At 44.5% G+C, this 23,331-nt stretch overlaps 1 protein-coding gene across 1 annotated transcript in view; it reads left to right on the forward strand.

Annotated features, from left to right (window-relative positions):
• LOC116358665 (band 4.1-like protein 3) overlaps positions 1-23,331 on the forward strand; it is a 38,643-nt gene that overhangs the window by 13,405 nt on the left and 1,907 nt on the right. The window contains exons 10-11 of the mRNA XM_031810881.1: positions 4,208-4,273; positions 14,327-14,469. Of these exons, the coding sequence (XP_031666741.1) occupies positions 4,208-4,273; positions 14,327-14,452 (192 nt within the window). The 3' untranslated portion in view covers positions 14,453-14,469. The remainder of the gene's footprint in view (positions 1-4,207; positions 4,274-14,326; positions 14,470-23,331) is intronic.

Genomic DNA, 23,331 nt, shown 5'->3' on the forward strand with positions numbered 1-23,331 from the left:
TACAGAATGGTGTCGTCTGCGTAGAGGTGGATCAGAGAATCACCAGCAGCAAGTGCGACATCATTGATGTATACAGAGAAGAGAGTCGGTCCGAGAATTGAACCCTGCGGCACCCCCATAGAGACTGAACTCTATCAGAGAGGTAGTTGGTGAACCAGGCGAGGCAGTCATTTGAGAAACCAAGGCTGGTGAGTCTGCCGATGAGAATGCGATGATTGACAGAGTCGAAAGCCTTGGCCAGATCAATGAATACGGCTGCACAGTCTCTTATCGATCACAGTTATGATATCGTTTAGGACCTTGAGCGTGGCTGAGGTGCACCCATGACCAGCTTGGAAACCAGATTGCATAGCGGAGAAGGTACGGTGGGATTCGAAATGATCGATGATCTGTTTGTTGACTTGGGTTTCGAAGACCTTAGAAAGTCTCATGCTTACTGTACTGTATCTAATGGTTACTGTATCGAATGGTTACTGTATCTAATGCTTACTGCACTGTATCTAATGGTTACTGTATCTAATGCTTACTGTACTGTATCTAATGCTTACTGCACTGTATCTAATGCTTACTGTATCTAATGGTTACTGTATCTAATGGTTACTGTATCTAATGGTTACTGTATCTAATGGTTACTGCACTGTATCCTATGCTTACTGCACTGTCTATAATGGTTACTGTATCTAATGGTTACTGTATCTAATGGTTACTGTATCTAATGCGTAATGTACTGTAACTAATGCGTAATGTACTGTAACTAATGCGTAATGTACTGTAACTAATGCGTAATGTACTGTATCTAATGGTTACTGTATCTAATGGTTACTGTATCTAATGCGTAATGTACTGTATCAAATGGTTACTGTATCTAATGCGTAATGTACTGTATCAAATGGTTACTGTATCTAATGCGTAATGTACTGTATCTAATGGTTACTGTATCTAATGCGTAATGTACTGTATCTAATGGTTACTGTATCTAATGCTTACTGTATCTAATGGTTACTGTATCTAATGCGTAATGTACTGTATCTAATGCGTAATGTACTGTATCTAATGGTTACTGTATCTAATGGTTACTGTATCTAATGCGTAATGTACTGTATCTAATGGTTACTGTATCTAATGGTTACTGTATCTAATGGTTACTGTATCTAATGCTTACTGTATCTAATGCGTAATGTACTGTATCTAATGGGTAATGTACTGTATCTAATGGTTACTGTATCTAATGCGTAATGTACTGTATCTAATGGTTACTGTATCTAATGGTTACTGTATCTAATGCGTAATGTACTGTATCTAATGGTTACTGTATCTAATGGTTACTGTATCTAATGGTTACTGTATCTAATGGTTACTGTATCTAATGCGTAATGTACTATATCTAATGCTTACTATATCTAATGCTTACTGTATCTAATGGTTACTGTATCTAATGGTTACTGTATCTAATGGTTACTGTAACTAATGGTTACTGTACTGTATCTAATGGTTACTGTATCTAATGGTTACTATATCTAATGCTTACTGTATCTAATGGTTACTGTATCTAATGGTTACTGTATCTAATGGTTACTGTAACTAATGGTTACTGTATCTAATGGTTACTATATCTAATGCTTACTGTATCTAATGGTTACTGTATCTAATGGTTACTGTATCTAATGGTTACTGTAACTAATGGTTACTGCACTGTATCTAATGGTTACTATATCTAATGGTTACTGTATCTAATGGTTACTATATCTAATGGTTACTGTATCTAATGGTTACTGTATCTAATGGTTACTGCACTGTTTCTAATTCTTACTGTATCTAATGCTTACTGTATCTAATGGTTACTGTATCTAATGCTTACTGTATCTAATGGTTACTGTATCTAATGCTTACTGTATCTAATGGTTACTGTATCTAATGGTTACTGTATCTAATGCTTACTGTACTGTATCTAATGCGTAATGTACTGTATCTTGTAGATTCCTAGTCAGGTGGGTAGCTAGAGTACTTTTTCTTTTGTCTGGACTGTTCTGCTGCTCAGCACCATTTTGTTTCCCTCAGGTGTTACCAGTCTTGAAGCAATGACATCATACACTAGAAGTGTTATCTCACCCTGGCCTGTTGCCATTACTGCGGCTTTTCCCACAGTGCACCTCGTCAAACCTCTAAACGCTATTGAATGCCCCCAGAAACATTGTATGGGTCTATATTGTATTATACCATGAGAAAAATCTCTTTCCTCTCCTCTTTCTCATTCCTATCTGTAACGTTCAATATATATTATCTTCCTGATTTCCTCTCGGTGTTAGTTCTGACTCTCCTTCTCTCTCTCCTTCTCTCCTCTCTCTCCTCTCCCATTTCTCTCTCCTCTCCTCCCCTTTGCTCTCCCCTTCTATCTCTCCTCTTTCTCCTTCTCTCTCCCCTTCTATCTCTCCTCTTTCTCCTCCTCTCACCCCTTCTATCTCTCCTCTCTCCCCTTCCATCTCTCCTCTCCCCCCTTCTATCTCCCCTTCTATCTCTCCTTCTATATCCCCTTCTATCTCTCCTTCTATATCCCCTTCTATCTCTCCTCTCTCCCCTTCCATCTCTCCTTCTATCTCTCCTTCTATATCCCCTTCTATCTCTCCTCTCTCCCCTTCCATCTCTCCTTCTCTCTCCCCTTCTATCTCTCCTTCGCTCTCTCCTCTCACCCCTTCTATCTCTCCTCTTTCTCCTCCTCTCACCCCTTCTATCTCTCCTCTCTCCCCTTCCATCTCTCCTCTCCCCCCTTCTATCTCCCCTTCTATCTCTCCTTCTATATCCCCTTCTATCTCTCCTTCTATATACCCTTCTATCTCTCCTCTCTCCCCTTCCATCTCTCCTTCTATCTCTCCTTCTATATCCCCTTCTATCTCTCCTCTCTCCCCTTCCATCTCTCCTTCTCCTTCTCCTTCTCTCTCCTTCTCTCTCCCCTTCTCTTTCTTTCTCCCTCTCCTTCTCTCCCCTTCTCTCTCCCCCTCTCACCCCTTCTATCTCTCCTCTCTCCACTTCCATCTCTCCTCTCCCCCCTTCTATCTCCCCTTCTATCTCTCCTTCTATCCCCCCTTCTATCTCTCCTTCTCTCTCCCCTTCTATCTCTCCTTCTATATCCCCTTCTACCTCTCCTCTCTCCCCTTCCATCTCTCCTTCTATATCCCCTTCTATCTCTCCTTCTATATCCCCTTCTATCTCTCCTTCTATCTCTCCTTCTATCTCTCCTTCTATATCCCCTTCTATCTCTCCTCTCTCCCCTTCCATCTCTCCTTCTATATCCCCTTCTATCTCTCCTTCTATATCCCCTTCTATCTCTCCTTCTATCTCTCCTTCCATCTCTCCTTCTATATCCCCTTCTATCTCTCCTTATATATCTCCTTCTATCTCTCCTTCTATCTCTCCTTCTATCCCCCCTTCTATCTCTCCTTCTATATCCCCTTCTATCTCTCCTTCTATAGCCCCTTCTATCTCTCCTTCTATATCCCCTTCTATCTCTCCTCTCTCCCCTTCCATCTCTCCTTCTCTCTCCTTCTATATCCCCTTCTATCTCTCCTATCTCCCCTTCCATCTCTCCTTCTCTCTCTCCTTCTCTCCCCTTCTTTTTCTCCTTTTTTCTCCTCTCTGTTCTTCTCTCTCTCTCCCCTTCTCTTTCTTTCTCTCTCTCCTTCTCTCTCTCCTTCTATCGCCCCTTCTCTCTCTTTCTCTCTCTCCTTCTCTCTCCTTTTCTCACCATCTCTCCTCTCTCTCCTTCTCTCTCACCTCTCTACCTCTTTCTCTCTCCTTCTCTCTCCCCTTCTCTCTCCTTTTCTCACCATCTCTCCTCTCTCTCCTTCTCTCTCACCTCTCTCCCTCTTTCTTTCTCTCTCTCCTCTTCTCACTCCCTTTCTCCCTGTCTTCGCTGGGATGGGTCCCCTCCTCTGTTACCACGGTGACCAGTTCTCTCTCTGGTCGTCATAGAAACATCAGCCGCATCAGTCATGTTGTTTCCCAGGAAAAACAAGATATATATTTTTAGAAGTTTTTATTTTTATTTTTAGCTCTTCTAATATCCATTGTGCTAAAATCAGTTTTAATGAGCCTGCTTTCTCAACAGGTGTGTTAAAGATCGCCTTTTGTTAAATGTGTCTTTACTGTAAGGTCAGCTACTGTGATTCTACCAAGAGGTCCAGTAACATGACAGCACTCTTGTCCCTCACAGAGCTCAGCTGGAGAGGAGGAGGAGGAGACAGGAGGGAGCCAAGAAGCACCTGAGACAGCACCTACGGTGAATATCTCTCTTTTTGTTTTTAAATTGAGTTTGATGGTCTAGGGGCCCGAATAGAATAACAAATAATTGGTAGATTTGTAGCAAATTGACCAGAAGAAGCCCAAACAGATTTTTTATTTTACCTTTATTTAACTAGGCAAGTCAGTTAAGAACAAATTCTTATTTTCAATGACGGCCTAGGAACAGTGGGTTAACTGCCTGTTCAGGGGCAGAACGACAGATTTGTACCTTGTCAGCTCAGGGATTTGAACTTGCAACCTTCCGGTTACTAGTCCAACGCTCTAACCACTAGGCTACCCTGCCGCCCCTCCCCTCTAACCACTAGGCTACCCTGCCGCCCCTCCCCTCTAACCACTAGGCTACCCTGCCGCCCCTCCCCTCTAACCACTAGGCTACCCTGCCGCCCCTCCACTCTAACCACTAGGCTACCCTGCCGCCCCGCCACTCTAACCACTAGGCTACCCTGCCGCCCCTCCACTCTAACCACTAGGCTACCCTGCCGCCCCTCCACTCTAACCACTAGGCTACCCTCCCGCCCCTCCACTCTAACCACTAGGATACCCTGCCGCCCCTCCACTCTAACCACTAGGCTACCCTGCCGCCCCTCCACTCTAACCACTAGGCTACCCTGCCGCCCCTCCACTCCAACCACTAGGCTACCCTGCCGCCCCTCCACTCTAACCACTAGACTACCTGCCGCCCCTACACTCTAACCACTAGGCTACCTGCCGCCCCTACACTCTAACCACTAGGCTACCTGCCGTCCCTCCACTCTAACCACTAGGCTACCTGCCGTCCCTACACTCTAACCACTAGGCTACCTGCCGTCCCTACACTCTAACCACTAGGCTACCCTGCCACCTCTACACTCTAACCACTAGGCTACCTGCCGTCCCTCCCCTCTAACCACTAGGCTACCCTGGTTTGACTAAACCATAACCGTTTCAAACCGTTCCTCCATTTGTATACGATCACACGTCTCTCTATTATATGTGGGAATACTTGGGGAACAGATTTCCTAAATTAAAATCACTTGGAGCTGATTTCTTGGTGTTTTTATAGTCCTTTATGTTCCCCCAAAACGTTTTGAATAAAACGCGTCAGGGTTAGTAGTGACTGTAGAGTCAGGGTCAGTAGTGACTGTAGAGTCAGAGCCAGTAGTGACTGTATAGTCAGAGTCAGTAGTGACTGTAGAGTCAGAGCCAGTAGTGACTGTAGAGTCAGGGTCAGTAGTGACTGTATAGTCAGAGTCAGTATGACTGTAGAGTCAGAGTCAGTAGTGACTGTAGAGTCAGAGCCAGTAGTGACTCAGGGTCAGTAGTGACTGTAGAGTCAGGGTCAGTAGTGACTTTAGAGTCAGGGTCAGTAGTGACTGTAGAGTCAGGGTCAGTAGTGACTGTAGAGTCAGGGTCAGTAGTGACTGTAGAGTCAGAGTCAGTCGTGACTGTAGAGTCAGTAGTGACTGTAGATTCAGTAGTGACTGTAGAGTCAGAGTCAGTAGTGAATGTAGAGTCAGAGTCAGTAGTGAATGTAGAGTCAGTAGTGAATGTAGAGTCAGTCGTGACTGTAGAGTCAGAGTCAGTAGTGAATGTAGAGTCAGTAGTGACTGTAGAGTCAGTAGTGACTGTAGATTCAGGGTCAGCATTGACTGTAGAGTTAGATTCAGTAGTGACTGTAGAGTCAGAGTCAGTAGTGAATGTAGAGTCAGAGTTAGTAGTGAATGTAGAGTCAGGGTCAGTAGTGACTGTAGAGTCAGAGCCAGTAGTGACTGTAGAGTCAGAGCCAGTAGTGACTGTATAGTCAGAGTCAGTAGTGACTGTAGAGTCAGTAGTGACTGTAGAGTCAGAGCCAGTAGTGACTGTAGAGTCAGGGTCAGTAGTGACTGTATAGTCAGAGTCAGTAGTGACTGTAGAGTCAGAGCCAGTAGTGACTGTAGAGTCAGGGTCAGTAGTGACTGTATAGTCAGAGTCAGTATGACTGTAGAGTCAGAGTCAGTAGTGACTGTAGAGTCAGAGCCAGTAGTGACTCAGGGTCAGTAGTGACTGTAGAGTCAGGGTCAGTAGTGACTTTAGAGTCAGGGTCAGTAGTGACTGTAGAGTCAGGGTCAGTAGTGACTGTAGAGTCAGGGTCAGTAGTGACTGTAGAGTCAGAGTCAGTCGTGACTGTAGAGTCAGTAGTGACTGTAGATTCAGTAGTGACTGTAGAGTCAGAGTCAGTAGTGAATGTAGAGTCAGAGTCAGTAGTGAATGTAGAGTCAGTAGTGAATGTAGAGTCAGTCGTGACTGTAGAGTCAGAGTCAGTAGTGAATGTAGAGTCAGTAGTGACTGTAGAGTCAGTAGTGACTGTAGATTCAGGGTCAGCATTGACTGTAGAGTTAGATTCAGTAGTGACTGTAGAGTCAGAGTCAGTAGTGACTGTAGAGTCAGAGCCAGTAGTGACTGTATAGTCAGAGTCAGTAGTGACTGTAGAGTCAGTAGTGACTGTAGAGTCAGAGCCAGTAGTGACTGTAGAGTCAGGGTCAGTAGTGACTGTATAGTCAGAGTCAGTAGTGACTGTAGAGTCAGAGTCAGTAGTGACTGTAGAGTCAGAGCCAGTAGTGACTCAGGGTCAGTAGTGACTGTAGAGTCAGGGTCAGTAGTGACTTTAGAGTCAGGGTCAGTAGTGACTGTAGAGTCAGGGTCAGTAGTGACTGTAGAGTCAGGGTCAGTAGTGACTGTAGAGTCAGAGTCAGTCGTGACTGTAGAGTCAGTAGTGACTGTAGATTCAGTAGTGACTGTAGAGTCAGAGTCAGTAGTGAATGTAGAGTCAGAGTCAGTAGTGAATGTAGAGTCAGTAGTGAATGTAGAGTCAGTCGTGACTGTAGAGTCAGAGTCAGTAGTGAATGTAGAGTCAGAGTCAGTAGTGAATGTAGAGTCAGTCGTGACTGTAGAGTCAGGGTCAGTAGTGACTGTAGAGTCAGAGTCAGTAGTGAATGTAGAGTCAGTAGTGACTGTAGAGTCAGTAGTGACTGTAGATTCAGGGTCAGCATTGACTGTAGAGTTAGAGCCAGTAGTGACTGTAGAGTCAGTAGTGAATGTAAGGCCACTAGTGACTGTAGAGTCAGAGTCAGTAGTGACTGTCGTGTCTGTAGTGACTTCAGAGCCAGTAGTGACTGTGGAGTCAGAGTCTGTAGTGACTGTAGAGTCAGAGCCAGTAGTGACTGTAGAGTCAGAGCCAGTAGTGACTGTAGAGTCAGAGTCAGTAGTGACTGTCGTGTCTGTAGTGACTTCAGAGCCAGTAGTGACTGTGGAGTCAGAGTCTGTAGTGACTGTAGAGTCAGAGCCAGTAGTGACTGTAGAGTCAGAGCCAGTAGTGACTGTAGAGTCAGAGCCAGTAGTGACTGTAGAGTCAGAGTCAGTAGTGACTGTAGAGTCAGAGCCTGTAGTGACTGTAGAGTCAGGGTCAGTAGTGATTGTAGAGTCAGGGTCAGTGGTGACTGTAGAGTCAGGGTCAGTAGTGACTGTAGAGTCAGTCTGTGTAGTGACTGTAGAGTCAGGGTCAGTAGTGACTGTAGAGTCAGGGTCAGTAGTGACTGTAGAGTCAGAGTCTGTAGTGACTGTAGAGTCAGAGCCAGTAGTGACTGTAGAGTCAGAGCCAGTAGTGACTGTAGAGTCAGAGCCAGTAGTGACTGTAGAGTCAGAGTCAGTAGTGACTGTAGAGTCAGAGCCTGTAGTGACTGTAGAGTCAGGGTCAGTAGTGATTGTAGAGTCAGGGTCAGTGGTGACTGTAGAGTCAGGGTCAGTAGTGACTGTAGAGTCAGTCTGTGTAGTGACTGTAGAGTCAGGGTCAGTAGTGACTGTAGAGTCAGGGTCAGTAGTGACTGTAGAGTCAGGGTCAGTAGTGATTGTAGAGTCAGGGTCAGTGGTGACTGTACGGTCAGGGTCAGTAGTGACTGTAGAGTCAGGGTCAGTAGTGACTGTAGAGTCAGGGTCAGTAGTGACTGTAGAGTCAGGGTCAGTAGTGACTGTAGAGTCAGTGTCAGTAGTAACACAGGACCATATCACCTCCACCCTACCTGACACCCTAGACCCACTCCAATTTGCTTACCGCCCAAATAGGTCCACAGACGATGCAATCTCAACCACACTGCACACTGCCCTAACCCATCTGGACAAGAGGAATACCTATGTGAGAATGCTGTTCATCGACTACAGCTCGGCATTCAACACCATAGTACCCTCCAAGCTCGTCTTCAAGCTCGAGACCCTGGGTCTCGACCCCGCCCTGTGCAACTGGTTACTGGACTTCCTGACGGGCCGCCCCCAGGTGGTGAGGGTAGGCAACAACATCTCCTCCCCGCTGATCCTCAACACTGGGGCCCCACAAGGGTGCGTTCTGAGCCCTCTCCTGTACTCCCTGTTCACCCACGACTGCGTGGCCACGCACGCCTCCAACTCAATCATCAAGTTTGCGGACGACACAACAGTGGTAGGCTTGATTACCAGCAACGACGAGACGGCCTACAGGGAGGAGGTGAGGGCCCTCGGAGTGTGGTGTCAGGAAAATAACCTCACACTCAACGTCAACAAAACTAAGGAGATGATTGTGGACTTCAGGAAACAGCAGAGGGAACACCCCCCTATCCACATCGATGGAACAGTAGTGGAGAGGGTAGCAAGTTTTAAGTTCCTCGGCATACACATCACAGACAAACTGAATTGGTCCACTCACACAGACAGCATCGTGAAGAAGGCGCAGCAGCGCCTCTTCAACCTCAGGAGGCTGAAGAAATTCGGCTTGTCACCAAAAGCACTCACAAACTTCTACAGATGCACAATCGAGAGCATCCTGGCGGGCTGTATCACCGCCTGGTATGGCAACTGCACCGCCCTCAACCGTAAGGCTCTCCAGAGGGTAGTGAGGTCTGCGCAACGCATCACCGGGGGCAAACTACCTGCCCTCCAGGACACCTACACCACCCGATGCTACAGGAAGGCCATAAAGATCATCAAGGGCATCAACCACCCGAGCCACTGCCTGTTCACCCCGCTATCATCCAGAAGGCGAGGTCAGTACAGGTGCATCAAAGCTGGGACCGAGAGACTGAAAAACAGCTTCTATCTCAAGGCCATCAGACTGTTAAACAGCCACCACTAACATTGAGTGGCTGCTGCCAACACACTGTCAATGACACTGACTCAACTCCAGCCACTTTAATAATGGGAATTGATGGGAAATGATGTAAATATATCACTAGCCACTTTAAACAATGCTACCTTATATAATGTTACTTACCCTACATTATTCATCTCATATGCATACGTATATACTGTACTCTATATCATCGACTCCTTATGTAATACATGTATCACTAGCCACTTTAACTATGCCACTTTGTTTACATACTCATCTCATATGTATATACTGTACTCGATATCATCTACTGTATCTTGCCTATGCTGCTCTGTACCATCACTCATTCGTATATCCTTATGTACATATTCTTTATCCCCTTACACTGTGTATAAGTAGTTTTTTGGAATTGTTAGTTAGATTACTTGTTCGTTATTACTGCATTGTTGGAACTAGAAGCACAAGCATTTCGCTACACTCGCATTAACATCTGCTAACCATGTGTATGTGACAAATAAATTTGATTTGATTTGATTTTAACTGTTGAGTCGGAGCCAGTAGTGAATGTAGAGTCAGAGCCAGTAGTGACTGTAGAGTCAGAGCCAGTAGTGACTGTAGAGTCAGTAGTTACTGTAGAGTCAGAGCCGGTAGTGACTGTAGAGTCAGAGCCAGTAGTGACTGTAGAGTCAGCCAGGGAATACAGAAATTGATTTCACATGACTGGGAATACAGATACAGGTATGCGTCTGTTGGTCACAGATACCTTAATAAAAAGGTAGGGGCGTGGATCAGAAAACCAGTCAGTAACTGGTGTGACCATTTTCCTCATGCAGCACATCTCCTTCACATATAGTTGAGCAGGCTGTTTATTGTGGCCTGTGGCATGTTGTCCCACTCCTCTTCAATGGCTGTGTGAAGTTGTTGGATAATGGCGGGACCTGGAACACGCTGTCGTACACGTCAATCCAGAGCATCCCAAACATGCTCAATGTGTGACATATCAGGCCATGGAAGAACTTGAGTTGACAGGAATTGTGTACAGGTCCTTGGGCCGTGCATTATCATGCTGAAACATAAGGTGAAGGCGGTGGATGAATGGCACAAAAATTGGCCTCAGGATCTCGTCACGGTATCTCTGTTCATTCAAAATGCCATCGATAAAATGCAATTTTGTTCGTTGCTGTACCTGTACCTGTCCATACCATAACGCCACCACGAGGCACTCTGTTCCCCACATTGACATCAGCAAACCGCTCGCCCACACGACACCATACACATGGTCTGCGGTTGTGAGGCCGGTTGGATGTGCTGGCAAATTCTCTAAAGCGACGTTGGAGGCGGCTTACAGTAGAGAAATTAACAATCAATTATCTGTCAACAGCTCTGGTGGACATTCCTCCAGTCAGCATGCCAATTGAACGCTACCTCAAAACTTGTGGCATTGTGTTGTGTGACAAAACTGCCCATTTTAGTGGCATTTTATTGTCCCCAGCACAAAGTTCACCTGTGTAATGATCATGCTGTTTAATCAGCTTCTTGATATGCCACACCTGTCAGGTGGATGGATTCTCTTGGCAAAGGAGAAATGCTCACTAACAGGGATTTAAACACATTTGCAAGAAATACGATTGTTGTGTGTATGGAACATTTCTGGGATCTTTTATTTCAACTCATGTAACAACCTGTAACCTGTAACAACCTGTAACCTGTAACAACCTGTAACCTGTAACAACCAACACTTTTACCTGTTACATTTATATTTTATTTTATATTTTGTGGTTCAGTGTAAATACCAAGTCAGAGCCTAGGACCAGCCCCTACTGCAGCGCTGGAGCACAGATGCATCCCAGACACTAGGGCCCTGGTGGAACTAGACTACACGGAGGTGCTGATGACAGGGTCTAAACATACCAACACAGTGAATACACACCACAAGGGAGCTTTATAGTCAAACTAAGACCGTGTCCACTACAAAAAAGAGAGAGAGGTCAGGACACCCGTTTAACGTCCCATCCGAAAGACGGCACCCTACACGGGGCACTGGGATATTTTTTTAGACCAGAGGAAAGAGTAACTCCTACTGGCCCTCCAACACCACTTCCAGCAGTATCTGGTCTCCCATCCAGGAACTGACCAGGACCAACCCTGCTTAGCTTCAGAAGCAAGCCAGCAGTGGTATGCAGGGTGGTATGCTGCTGGAGACCTACATTGGGGACTCCCTAGCTGCTGGATTTATCCGTCCCTCTTCCTCTCCCGCCGGCGCAGGGTTCTTCTTCGTGGAGACAAAGGACAAGACCCTGCGCCCATGCATTGACTAGTAGGGACTCAATGACATTACAGTTAAGAACCGTTACCTGCTACCACTCATCTCCTCGACCTTCGAGCTGCTCCAGGTGGCCACTGTGTTTTCCAAGCTGGATTTACCGAACGCCTACCACCTGGTGCAGATACCAGAAGGGGATGAGTGGAAGACCTCCATCAACACAGCCAGTGGCCACCACGAGTATTTGGTCATGCCCTTTGAACTCACCAATGCCCCTGCTGTGTTCCAGGCTCTGGTGAATGGTATTCTCAGTAAAATGTTGAACCGGTTCATCTTCGTCTACATTGATGGCATCCTCGTCTTCTCCCGCTCCCCTCAAATACACTTGCTCCACGTCCAGCTGGTCCTTCAATGCCTTCTGGAGAATCAGCTGTTTGTCAAGGCAGAGAAGTGCGAGTTCCATCGCTTCACCATCCCTTTCTGGGTTACATGATCTCTGCTGGGAGTGTCCAGGTGGATCCCGGGAAGGTGAGAGCAGTGATGGATTGGCCTCAGCATCCAGGGTGCAGTTGCAACGTTTCCTGGGGTTCGCCAACTTCTATCACTGCTTTATCCGGGGTTACAGCATCCTGGCTTCCCCTCTGTCAGCACTCACCTCACCCAAGGTTCTGTTCACATGGTCTCCAGCTGCTGACCGGTCGTTCTGGGAACTCAAACATCGCTTCACCACAGCTCCCATCTTGGTTCATCCGGACCCTTCCCGTCAGTTTGTGGTGGAGTCCGATGCTTCAGATGTCGGAGTGGGGGTTGTCTTGTCCCAGCGTTCTGCCATTGACCTCAAGCTACATTCCTGCGCCTTCTTCTCCCATCGCCTCAACACCACGGAAAGGAACTACGATGTGGGGAATTGTGAGCTTCTCGCTGTGAAGATGGCGTCGGAGGAATGGAGGCACTAGCTGGAGGGGGCCGAAAATCCGTTCATCGTGTTGACTGACCACAAGAAGCTGGAGTATCTCCGCACCACCAAGCACCTCAACTCCAGGCAAGCTAGATGGGCCTTGCTGTTCACACTGTTCAACTTCTCCCTCTCATACCGGCCAGGATCCAAGAATGTCAAACCGGATGCACTGTCCCGACGCTATAGCCCCATGACTACTACCCCGGAACCCGAGACCATCCATCCCACTTCATGCCCGGCACTCAGCTGGGGAGTGGGGAAGCAGGTCCGTGAGGCACTGTGTTCCCAGCTGAATCCCGGGTGGGGGGAGGGGGGGACCAGATGTTCGATCCTGACACTGTCCGCTCTGCAGTCCTGGAGTGGGCCCACTCCTCCAGGCTGGCCTGCCACCTGGGTGCCCATTGGACCCGGGCCTTTGTGTGACAGCGCTTTTGGTGGCCTACTATGGTCCCTGACGTGTCCGCATTTGTCAATCCGTGTCTCTAGAATTAAGCCCATGTCTCACAGCCCTTTGTCTTCTATTTCCAGGCCCACACCCTACTCCCCGTGTCGTCTATGGCCTTCTGGCTTACACGGTGAGACGCCTCCTGAGTGATCGACCGAGGGGCAGTGGTTTCCAGTACCTGGTTGACTGGGAGGGTTGTGGCCCGGAGGAGAGGTGCTGGGTCCCCACTAGAGACATCCTGGACCCAGCCCTCATCACTGACTTCCACCGCCGACACCCCGGTCAACCAGGTATGGGCCCAGGTAGGACGCCAGGTGGCGCCCCCTAGAGGTGGTGGAGGGGTACTGTCACTCCCTGATCTGTTTCGCCTGTCTTTGTGATTGTCTCCACCCCCCTCCAGGTGTTGCCCATCTTCCCCATCTGTCTTGTTTGTCAAGGCAGCTAGCGTTTTTGTGACAGCTCCTGCTTTTCCCCAGTCCCTCTTTTCTCGTCCTCCTCGTTTTTGACCTTTGCCTGTCTTGACGCTGTACCCGCCCACCTGACCACTCTGCCTGTCCCTGACCCTGAGCCTGCCTGCCGTCATGAACCTTTGCCCCACTTCTGGATTACCGACCTCTGCCTGACCCTGAGCCTGCCTGCCGTCCTGAACCTTTGCCCCACTTCTAGATTACCAACCTCTGCCTGACCTTGAGCCTGCCTACCGTCCTGTACCTTTGCCCCTGTTGCTGTAAGAAACATTGTTGCTTCGACACAGTCCGCATCTGGGTCTTACCTGGATACCTGATACTTATGTAAATAAGGTATTTCTGTTTTTTATTTTTAATACATTTACAAAAATGTCTAAAAACCTGTTTTTTGCTTTGTCATTATGGGGTTTTGTGTGTAGATTGACTTTTTTACAATTTAATAAATTTTAGAATAAGGCTATAACGTGAGAAAATGTGGACAAAGTGAATGAGTCTGAATACTTGCAGTGTATGTCCATTTCTGATAGATTGTATTATTTAATTGTCTTGCTCTCAATACGGTCTGTAAATGTAAATGCATTTTATTCCTGAAGCAAATTTCTGTTTTGTTTCTTGGGTTCTCCATTCCAGCATGTGGCATGTATTTGTCCTATTTCATTGTTTATTTTGATGTTTGTTTGTGTTTACTTAGGGGTTTAAAATTGTTTCCAGGACAAAGTTGTTGTAATTATTTTACAGTTAACAGGACACACACATATGAGTTCCTAAATTACATGTTTTGCCGTTTTTATTGATTTCTTCTCAGAAACCCGAGCCAGCAGAGGAGTCGACCATGAAGGAGGTTCCTGTTGTCCACACAGAGACGAAAACCTATGAGTCTTCAGAGGTGTGTTCATTCGGGCAGAAGAAGAGAAAAGGAAAGCAACAATGAGTTTCTACTTTGTTCAGGTAGTCTTTCCATTCACTTCTGTTGGGTGCCTAATAAAAACTAATTTGAGTCACGTGACTTCTGACAGGGTGACACCAACGGTGACGCTATCCCCGGTGTTCTGATGAGCGCTCAGACTATCACCTCTGAAACCAACGGCACCACGGCAACCACACACAACGCTAAGGTCAGGGGTCATTTCATTAGCTGACCCTTTTGACCTTGCTAGAATTCTACTCTCCTTTTTAGAATAAATAAATAGTAATACTAACCATAACCCATCTGTCTAGTACCACACCTATAATACTAACCCATCTGTCTAGTACCACACCTATAATACTAACCCATCTGTCCAGTACCACACCTATAATACTAACCCATCTGTCTAGTACCACACCTATAATACTAACCCATCTGTCTAGTACCACACCTATAATACTAACCCATCTGTCTAGTACCACACCTATAATACTAACCCATCTGTCTAGTACCACACCTATAATACTAACCCATCTGTCTAGTACCACACCTAGAATACTAACCCATCTGTCTAGTACCACACCTATAATACTAACCCATCTGTCTAGTACCACACCTCTAATACTAACCATAACCCATCTGTCTAGTACCACACCTATAATACTAACCCATCTGTCTAGTACCACACCTATAATACTAACCCATCTGTCTAGTACCACACCTATAATACTAACCCATCTGTCTAGTACCACACCTATAATACTAACCCATCTGTCTAGTACCACACCTATAATACTAACCCATCTGTCTAGTACCACACCTATAATACTAACCCATCTGTCTAGTACCACACCTCTAATACTAACCCATCTGTCTAGTACCACACCTATAATACTAACCCATCTGTCTAGTACCACACCTCTAATACTAACCCATCTGTCTAGTACCACACCTATAATACTAACCATAACCCATCTGTCTAGTACCATACCTCTAATACTAACCCATCTGTCTAGTACCACACCTATAATACTAACCATAACCCATCTGTCTAGTACCACACCTATAATACTAACCCATCTGTCTAGTACCACACCTATAATACTAACCCATCTGTCTAGTACCACACCTATAATACTAACCCATCTGTCTAGTACCACACCTCTAATACTAACCATAACCCATCTGTCCAGTACCACACCTATAATACTAACCCATCTGTCCAGTACCACACCTATAATACTAACCCATCTGTCTAGTACCACACCTATAATACTAACCCATCTGTCTAGTACCACACCTATAATACTAACCCATCTGTCTAGTACCACACCTCTAATACTAACCCATCTGTCTAGTACCACACCTATAATACTAACCCATCTGTCTAGTACCACACCTATAATACTAACCCATCTGTCTAGTACCACACCTATAATACTAACCCATCTGTCTAGTACCACACCTATAATACTAACCCATCTGTCTAGTACCACACCTATAATACTAACCCATCTGTCTAGTACCACACCTATAATACTAACCCATCTGTCTAGTACCACACCTATAATACTAACCCATCTGTCTAGTACCACACCTATAATACTAACCCATCTGTCTAGTACCACACCTATAATACTAACCCATCTGTCTAGTACCACACCTATAATACTAACCCATCTGTCTAGTACCACACCTATAATACTAACCCATCTGTCTAGTACCACACCTCTAATACTAACCCATCTGTCTAGTACCACACCTATAATACTAACCATAACCCATCTGTCTAGTACCACACCTATAATACTAACCCATCTGTCTAGTACCACACCTATAATACTAACCCATCTGTCTAGTACCACACCTCTAATACTAACCCATCTGTCTAGTACCACACCTATAATACTAACCCATCTGTCTAGTACCACACCTATAATACTAACCCATCTGTCTAGTACCACACCTATAATACTAACCCATCTGTCTAGTACCACACCTATAATACTAACCCATCTGTCTAGTACCACACCTCTAATACTAACCATAACCCATCTGTCTAGTACCACACCTATAATACTAACCCATCTGTCTAGTACCACACCTATAATACTAACCCATCTGTCTAGTACCACACCTATAATACTAACCCATCTGTCTAGTACCACACCTATAATACTAACCCATCTGTCTAGTACCACACCTATAATACTAACCCATCTGTCTAGTACCACACCTCTAATACTAACCATAACCCATCTGTCTAGTACCACACCTATAATACTAACCCATCTGTCTAGTACCACACCTATAATACTAACCCATCTGTCCAGTACCACACCTATAATACTAACCCATCTGTCTAGTACCACACCTCTAATACTAACCCATCTGTCTAGTACCACACCTCTAATACTAACCCATCTGTCTAGTACCACACCTATAATACTAACCCATCTGTCTAGTACCACACCTATAATACTAACCCATCTGTCCAGTACCACACCTATAATACTAACCCATCTGTCTAGTACCACACCTCTAATACTAACCCATCTGTCTAGTACCACACCTATAATACTAACCCATCTGTCTAGTACCACACCTATAATACTAACCCATCTGTCTAGTACCACACCTATAATACTAACCCATCTGTCTAGTACCACACCTATAATACTAACCCATCTGTCTAGTACCACACCTATAATACTAACCCATCTGTCTAGTACCACACCTCTAATACTAACCATAACCCATCTGTCTAGTACCACACCTATAATACTAACCCATCTGTCTAGTACCACACCTATAATACTAACCATAACCCATCTGTCTAGTACCACACCTATAATACTAACCCATCTGTCTAGTACCACACCTATAATACTAACCCATCTGTCTAGTACCACACCTATAATACTAACCCATCTGTCTAGTACCACACCTCTAATACTAACCCATCTGTCTAGTACCACACCTATAATACTAACCATAACACATCTGTCTAGTACCACACCTATAATACTAACCCATCTGTCTAGTACCACACCTATAATACTAACCCATCTGTCTAGTACCACACCTATAATACTAACCCATCTGTCTAGTACCACACCTATAATACTAACCCATCTGTCTAGTACCACACCTATAATACTAACCATACCCATCTGTCTAGTACCACACCTATAATACTAACCCATCTGTCTAGTACCACACCTATAATACTAACCCATCTGTCTAGTACCACACCTATAATACTAACCCATCTGTCTAGTACCACACCTCTAATACTAACCCATCTGTCTAGTACCACACCTATAATACTAACCCATCTGTCTAGTACCACACCTATAATACTAACCCATCTGTCTAGTACCACACCTATAATACTAACCCATCTGTCTAGTACCACACCTATAATACTAACCCATCTGTCTAGTACCACACCTATAATACTAACCCATCTGTCTAGTACCACACCTATAATACTAACCCATCTGTCTAGTACCACACCTATAATACTAACCCATCTGTCTAGTACCACACCTATAATACTAACCCATCTGTCTAGTACCACACCTATAATACTAACCCATCTGTCTAGTACCACACCTATAATACTAACCCATCTGTCTAGTACCACACCTATAATACTAACCCATCTGTCTAGTACCACACCTATAATACTACCCATCTGTCTAGTACCACCTATAACCCATCTGTCTAGTACCACACCTATAATACTAACCCATCTGTCTAGTACCACACCTATAATACTAACCCATCTGTCTAGTACCACACCTATAATACTAACCCATCTGTCTAGTACCACACCTATAATACTAACCATAACCCATCTGTCTAGTACCACACCTATAATACTAACCCATCTGTCTAGTACCACACCTATAATACTAACCCATCTGTCTAGTACCACACCTATAATACTAACCCATCTGTCCAGTACCACACCTATAATACTAACCCATCTGTCTAGTACCACACCTATAATACTAACCCATCTGTCTAGTACCACACCTATAATACTAACCCATCTGTCTAGTACCACACCTATAATACTATACTAACCCATCTGTCTAGTACCACACCTATAATACTAACCATAACCCATCTGTCTAGTACCACACCTATAATACTAACCCATCTGTCTAGTACCACACCTATAATACTAACCCATCTGTCTAGTACCACACCTATAATACTAACCCATCTATCTAGTACCACACCTATAATACTAACACATCTGTCTAGTACCACACCTCTAATACTAACCATAACCCATCTGTCTAGTACCACACCTATAATACTAACCCATCTGTCTAGTACCACACCTATAATACTAACCCATCTGTCTAGTACCACACCTATAATACTAACCCATCTGTCTAGTACCACACCTATAATACTAACCCATCTGTCTAGTACCACACCTATAATACTAACCCATCTGTCCAGTACCACACCTATAATACTAACCCATCTGTCTAGTACCACACCTATAATACTAACCATAACCCATCTGTCTAGTACCACACCTATAATACTACCTAACCCATCTGTCTAGTACCACACCTATAATACTAACCCATCTGTCTAGTACCACACCTATAATACTAACCATAACCCATCTGTCTAGTACCACACCTATAATACTAACCCATCTGTCTAGTACCACACCTATAATACTAACCATAACCCATCTGTCTAGTACCACACCTATAATACTAACCCATCTGTCTAGTACCACACCTATAATAACCATAACCCATCTGTCTAGTACCACACCTATAATACTAACCCATCTGTCTAGTACCACACCTATAATACTAACCCATCTGTCTAGTACCACACCTATAATACTAACCCATCTGTCTAGTACCACACCTATAATACTAACCCATCTGTCTAGTACCACACCTATAATACTACCTACCCATCTGTCTAGTACCACACCTATAATACTAACCCATCTGTCCAGTACCACACCTATAATACTAACCCATCTGTCCAGTACCACACCTATAATACTAACCCATCTGTCTAGTACCACACCTATAATACTAACCCATCTGTCTAGTACCACACCTATAATACTAACCCATCTGTCTAGTACCACACCTATAATACTAACCCATCTGTCTAGTACCACACCTCTAATACTAACCCATCTGTCTAGTACCACACCTATAATACTAACCCATCTGTCTAGTACCACACCTCTAATACTAACCCATCTGTCTAGTACCACACCTATAATACTAACCATAACCCATCTGTCTAGTACCACACCTATAATACTAACCCATCTGTCTAGTACCACACCTCTAATACTAACCCATCTGTCTAGTACCACACCTATAATACTAACCCATCTGTCTAGTACCACACCTATAATACTAACCCATCTGTCTAGTACCACACCTATAATACTAACCCATCTGTCTAGTACCACACCTATAATACTAACCCATCTGTCTAGTACCACACCTATAATACTAACCCATCTGTCTAGTACCACACCTATAATACTAACCCATCTGTCTAGTACCACACCTATAATACTAACCATAACCCATTTGTCTAGTACCACACCTATAATACTAACCCATCTGTCTAGTACCACACCTATAATACTAACCCATCTGTCTAGTACCACACCTATAATACTAACCCATCTGTCTAGTACCACACCTAGAATACTAACCCATCTGTCTAGTACCACACCTATAATACTAACCATAACCCATTTGTCTAGTACCACACCTATAATACTAACCATAACCCATTTGTTAAATCTGCTGTCAGACTTTATAGAGTACATACCAATATACTTTATATTCCTTACTCACCCTTTTTGCTACCAGACGGTTAATGGGGGGATCTCTGAAACCAGAGGAGAGGATTGTCATCACCAGAGAAGCAGGAGATATTTACCCTGATCAGGTCTCTGTCTCTCTCTCTCTCGCTGTCTCTCTGTCTCGCTGTCCCTCTCTGTCTTTCTCTGTCTCTCTCTCTCTGTCTTTGTCTCTCTGTCTCTCTCTTTCTGCATCTCACTGTCTCTCTCTTTCTGCATCTCTCTCTTTATTTCTCTTTCTACATCTCTCTGGCTCTCTCTTTCTGCATTTCTCTGCATCTCTTTCTAACTCCTCTCTGTCTCACTTTCTTTCTCTCTTTCTTATAGACCTGTTTAATATAAATGGATGAGGATTTCAAATATAATCGATTGAATGCTGAAGATTGTTAACTTCCCATACACTTTCTCTCTCTTTCTAATAGTGACAACAGACATACAGTTTTTCCTCATCAATCTACACACAATACCCCATAATGACATCACAATAACCTATAATGACATCGCAATAACCTATAATGACATCACAATACCCCATAATGACATCACAATACCCCATAATGACATCCCAATACCCTATAATGACATCACAATACCCCATAATGACATCACAATACCCTATAATGACATCACAATACCCTATAATGACATCACAATACCCCATAATGACATCACAATACCCTATAATGACATCACAATACCCCATAATGACATCACAATACCCCATAATGACATCACAATAACCTATAATGACATCACAATACCCTATAATGACATCACAATACCCCATAATGACATCACAATACCCTATAATGACATCACAATACCCTATAATGACATCACAATACCCCATAATGACATCACAATACCATATAATGACATCACAATACCCCATAATGACATCACAATACCCCATAATGACATCACAATACCCCATAATGACATCACAATACCCCATAATGACATCACAATACCCCATAATGACATCACAATAACCTATAATGACATCACAATACCCCATAATGACATCACAATAACCTATAATGACATCACAATACCCCATAATGACATCCCAATAACCTATAATGACATCACAATAACCTATAATGACATCACAATACCCCATAATGACATCACAATAACCTATAATGACATCACAATACCCCATAATGACATCACAATAACCTATAATGACATCACAATACCCCATAATGACATCACAATACCCCATAATGACACCACAATACCCCATAATGACATCACAATACCCCATAATGACAAAGCAAAAGCAGGTTTTTAGAATTTTTTGCAATGTGTTACAAAAAAAAGAAACCTGAAATATGACATTTCCATAAGTATTCATAACCCTTTTAGTCATAATAATCACATTTACATTTATTCAGACCCTTTACTCAGTACTTTGTTGAAGCACCTTTGGCAGCGATTACAGCCCCAAGTCTTCTTGGGTGTGACGCTACAAGCTTGGTAAACCTGTATTTGGGGAGTTTCTCTCTCCATCTCTCCAGAGATGTTCGATCGGGTTCAAGTCCGGGCTCAGGCTGGGCCACTCAAGGACAGGAGCTCTGTCAGAGTGACCATCGGGTTTTTGGTCACCTCTCTGACCAAGGCCCTTCTCCTCCGATTGCTTAGTTTGTCCGGGCGGTCAGCTCTAAGAAGAGTCTTGGTGGTTCCAAACTTCTTCCATTTGAGAATGATGTGTTCTTGGGGACCTTCAATGCTGGGTACACATCCCCAGATCTGTGCCTCGACACAATCCTGTCTCTGAGCTCTACGGACAATTTCTTCGACCTCATGGCTTGGTTTTTGCTCTGACATGCACTGTCAATTGTGGGACCTTATATAGACAGGTGTGTGCCTTTCTAAATCATGTCCAATCAATTGAATTTACCACAGGTGGACTCCAATCAAGTTGTAGAAACATCTTAAGGATGATCAATGGAAACAGGATGCACCTGAGCTCAATTTCTAGTCTCATAGCAAAGGGTCTGAATACAGAAGAGGACTGGCCCACGCCTCATAGCCTGGTTCCTCTCTAGGTTTCTTCCTAGTTTTAGGCCTTTCTAGGGAGTTTTTCCTAGCCACCGTGCTTCTACACCTGCATTGCTTGCTGTTTGGGGTTTTAGGCTGTGTTTCTGTACAGCACTTTGAGACATCAGCTGATGTAAGAAGGGCTTTATAAATACATTTGATTTGATTTGACGTATGTAAATAAGCTATTTCACTATTTTTTTTTATTCATACATTTGCCAACTTTTCCCCCCAAATTTTTTTTTAGCTTTGTAATTATGTGGCATTGTGTGTAGATTGCTGACGGGGGGGGGGGGGGATTTCATCCATTTTAGAATAAGGCTGTAACGTAACAACATGTGGAAAAAGTCCAGGGGTCTGAATATTATCTCCCTAAGCACTGTACATAACATGCATCCATATATGTATCTATTAATATGTGACGTGACAGACGTGATGTAACTAGTGTACTAGTTTCTAGCTAAGTACTAAGTTCCAGCTACCTTATAGCCAATAGCCACACTCGCTGACTTCCACTCCCCACCTAACATGTACATAACCTCCCTCTCTCTCTCCTCGTGACATGCCTGACTCACCCCCCCCCCTCGCTGCCAAAGGTGACTCTAACATGTACATAACCTCCCTCTCTCTCTCCTCGTGACATGCCTGACCCCCCCCCCCCTCGCTGCCAAAGGTGACTCTAACATGTACATAACCTCCCTCTCTCTCTCCTCGTGACATGCCTGACCCCCCCCCCCCTCGCTGCCAAAGGTGACTCTAACATGTACATAACCTCCCTCTCTCTCTCCTCGTGACATGCCTGACCCCCCCCCCCCCCCGCTGCCAAAGGTGACTCTAACATGTACATAACCTCCCTCCCTCCTCGTGACATGCCTGACTCCCCCCCCCCCCTCGCTGCCAAAGGTGACTCTAACATGTACATAACCTCCCTCCCTCCTCGTGACATGCCTGACTCCCCCCCCCCCCCCCCTCGCTG

This window comes from Oncorhynchus kisutch, linkage group LG30 (genome assembly GCF_002021735.2).
Source record: "Oncorhynchus kisutch isolate 150728-3 linkage group LG30, Okis_V2, whole genome shotgun sequence".
NCBI classification, from domain to species: domain Eukaryota; kingdom Metazoa; phylum Chordata; class Actinopteri; order Salmoniformes; family Salmonidae; genus Oncorhynchus; species Oncorhynchus kisutch.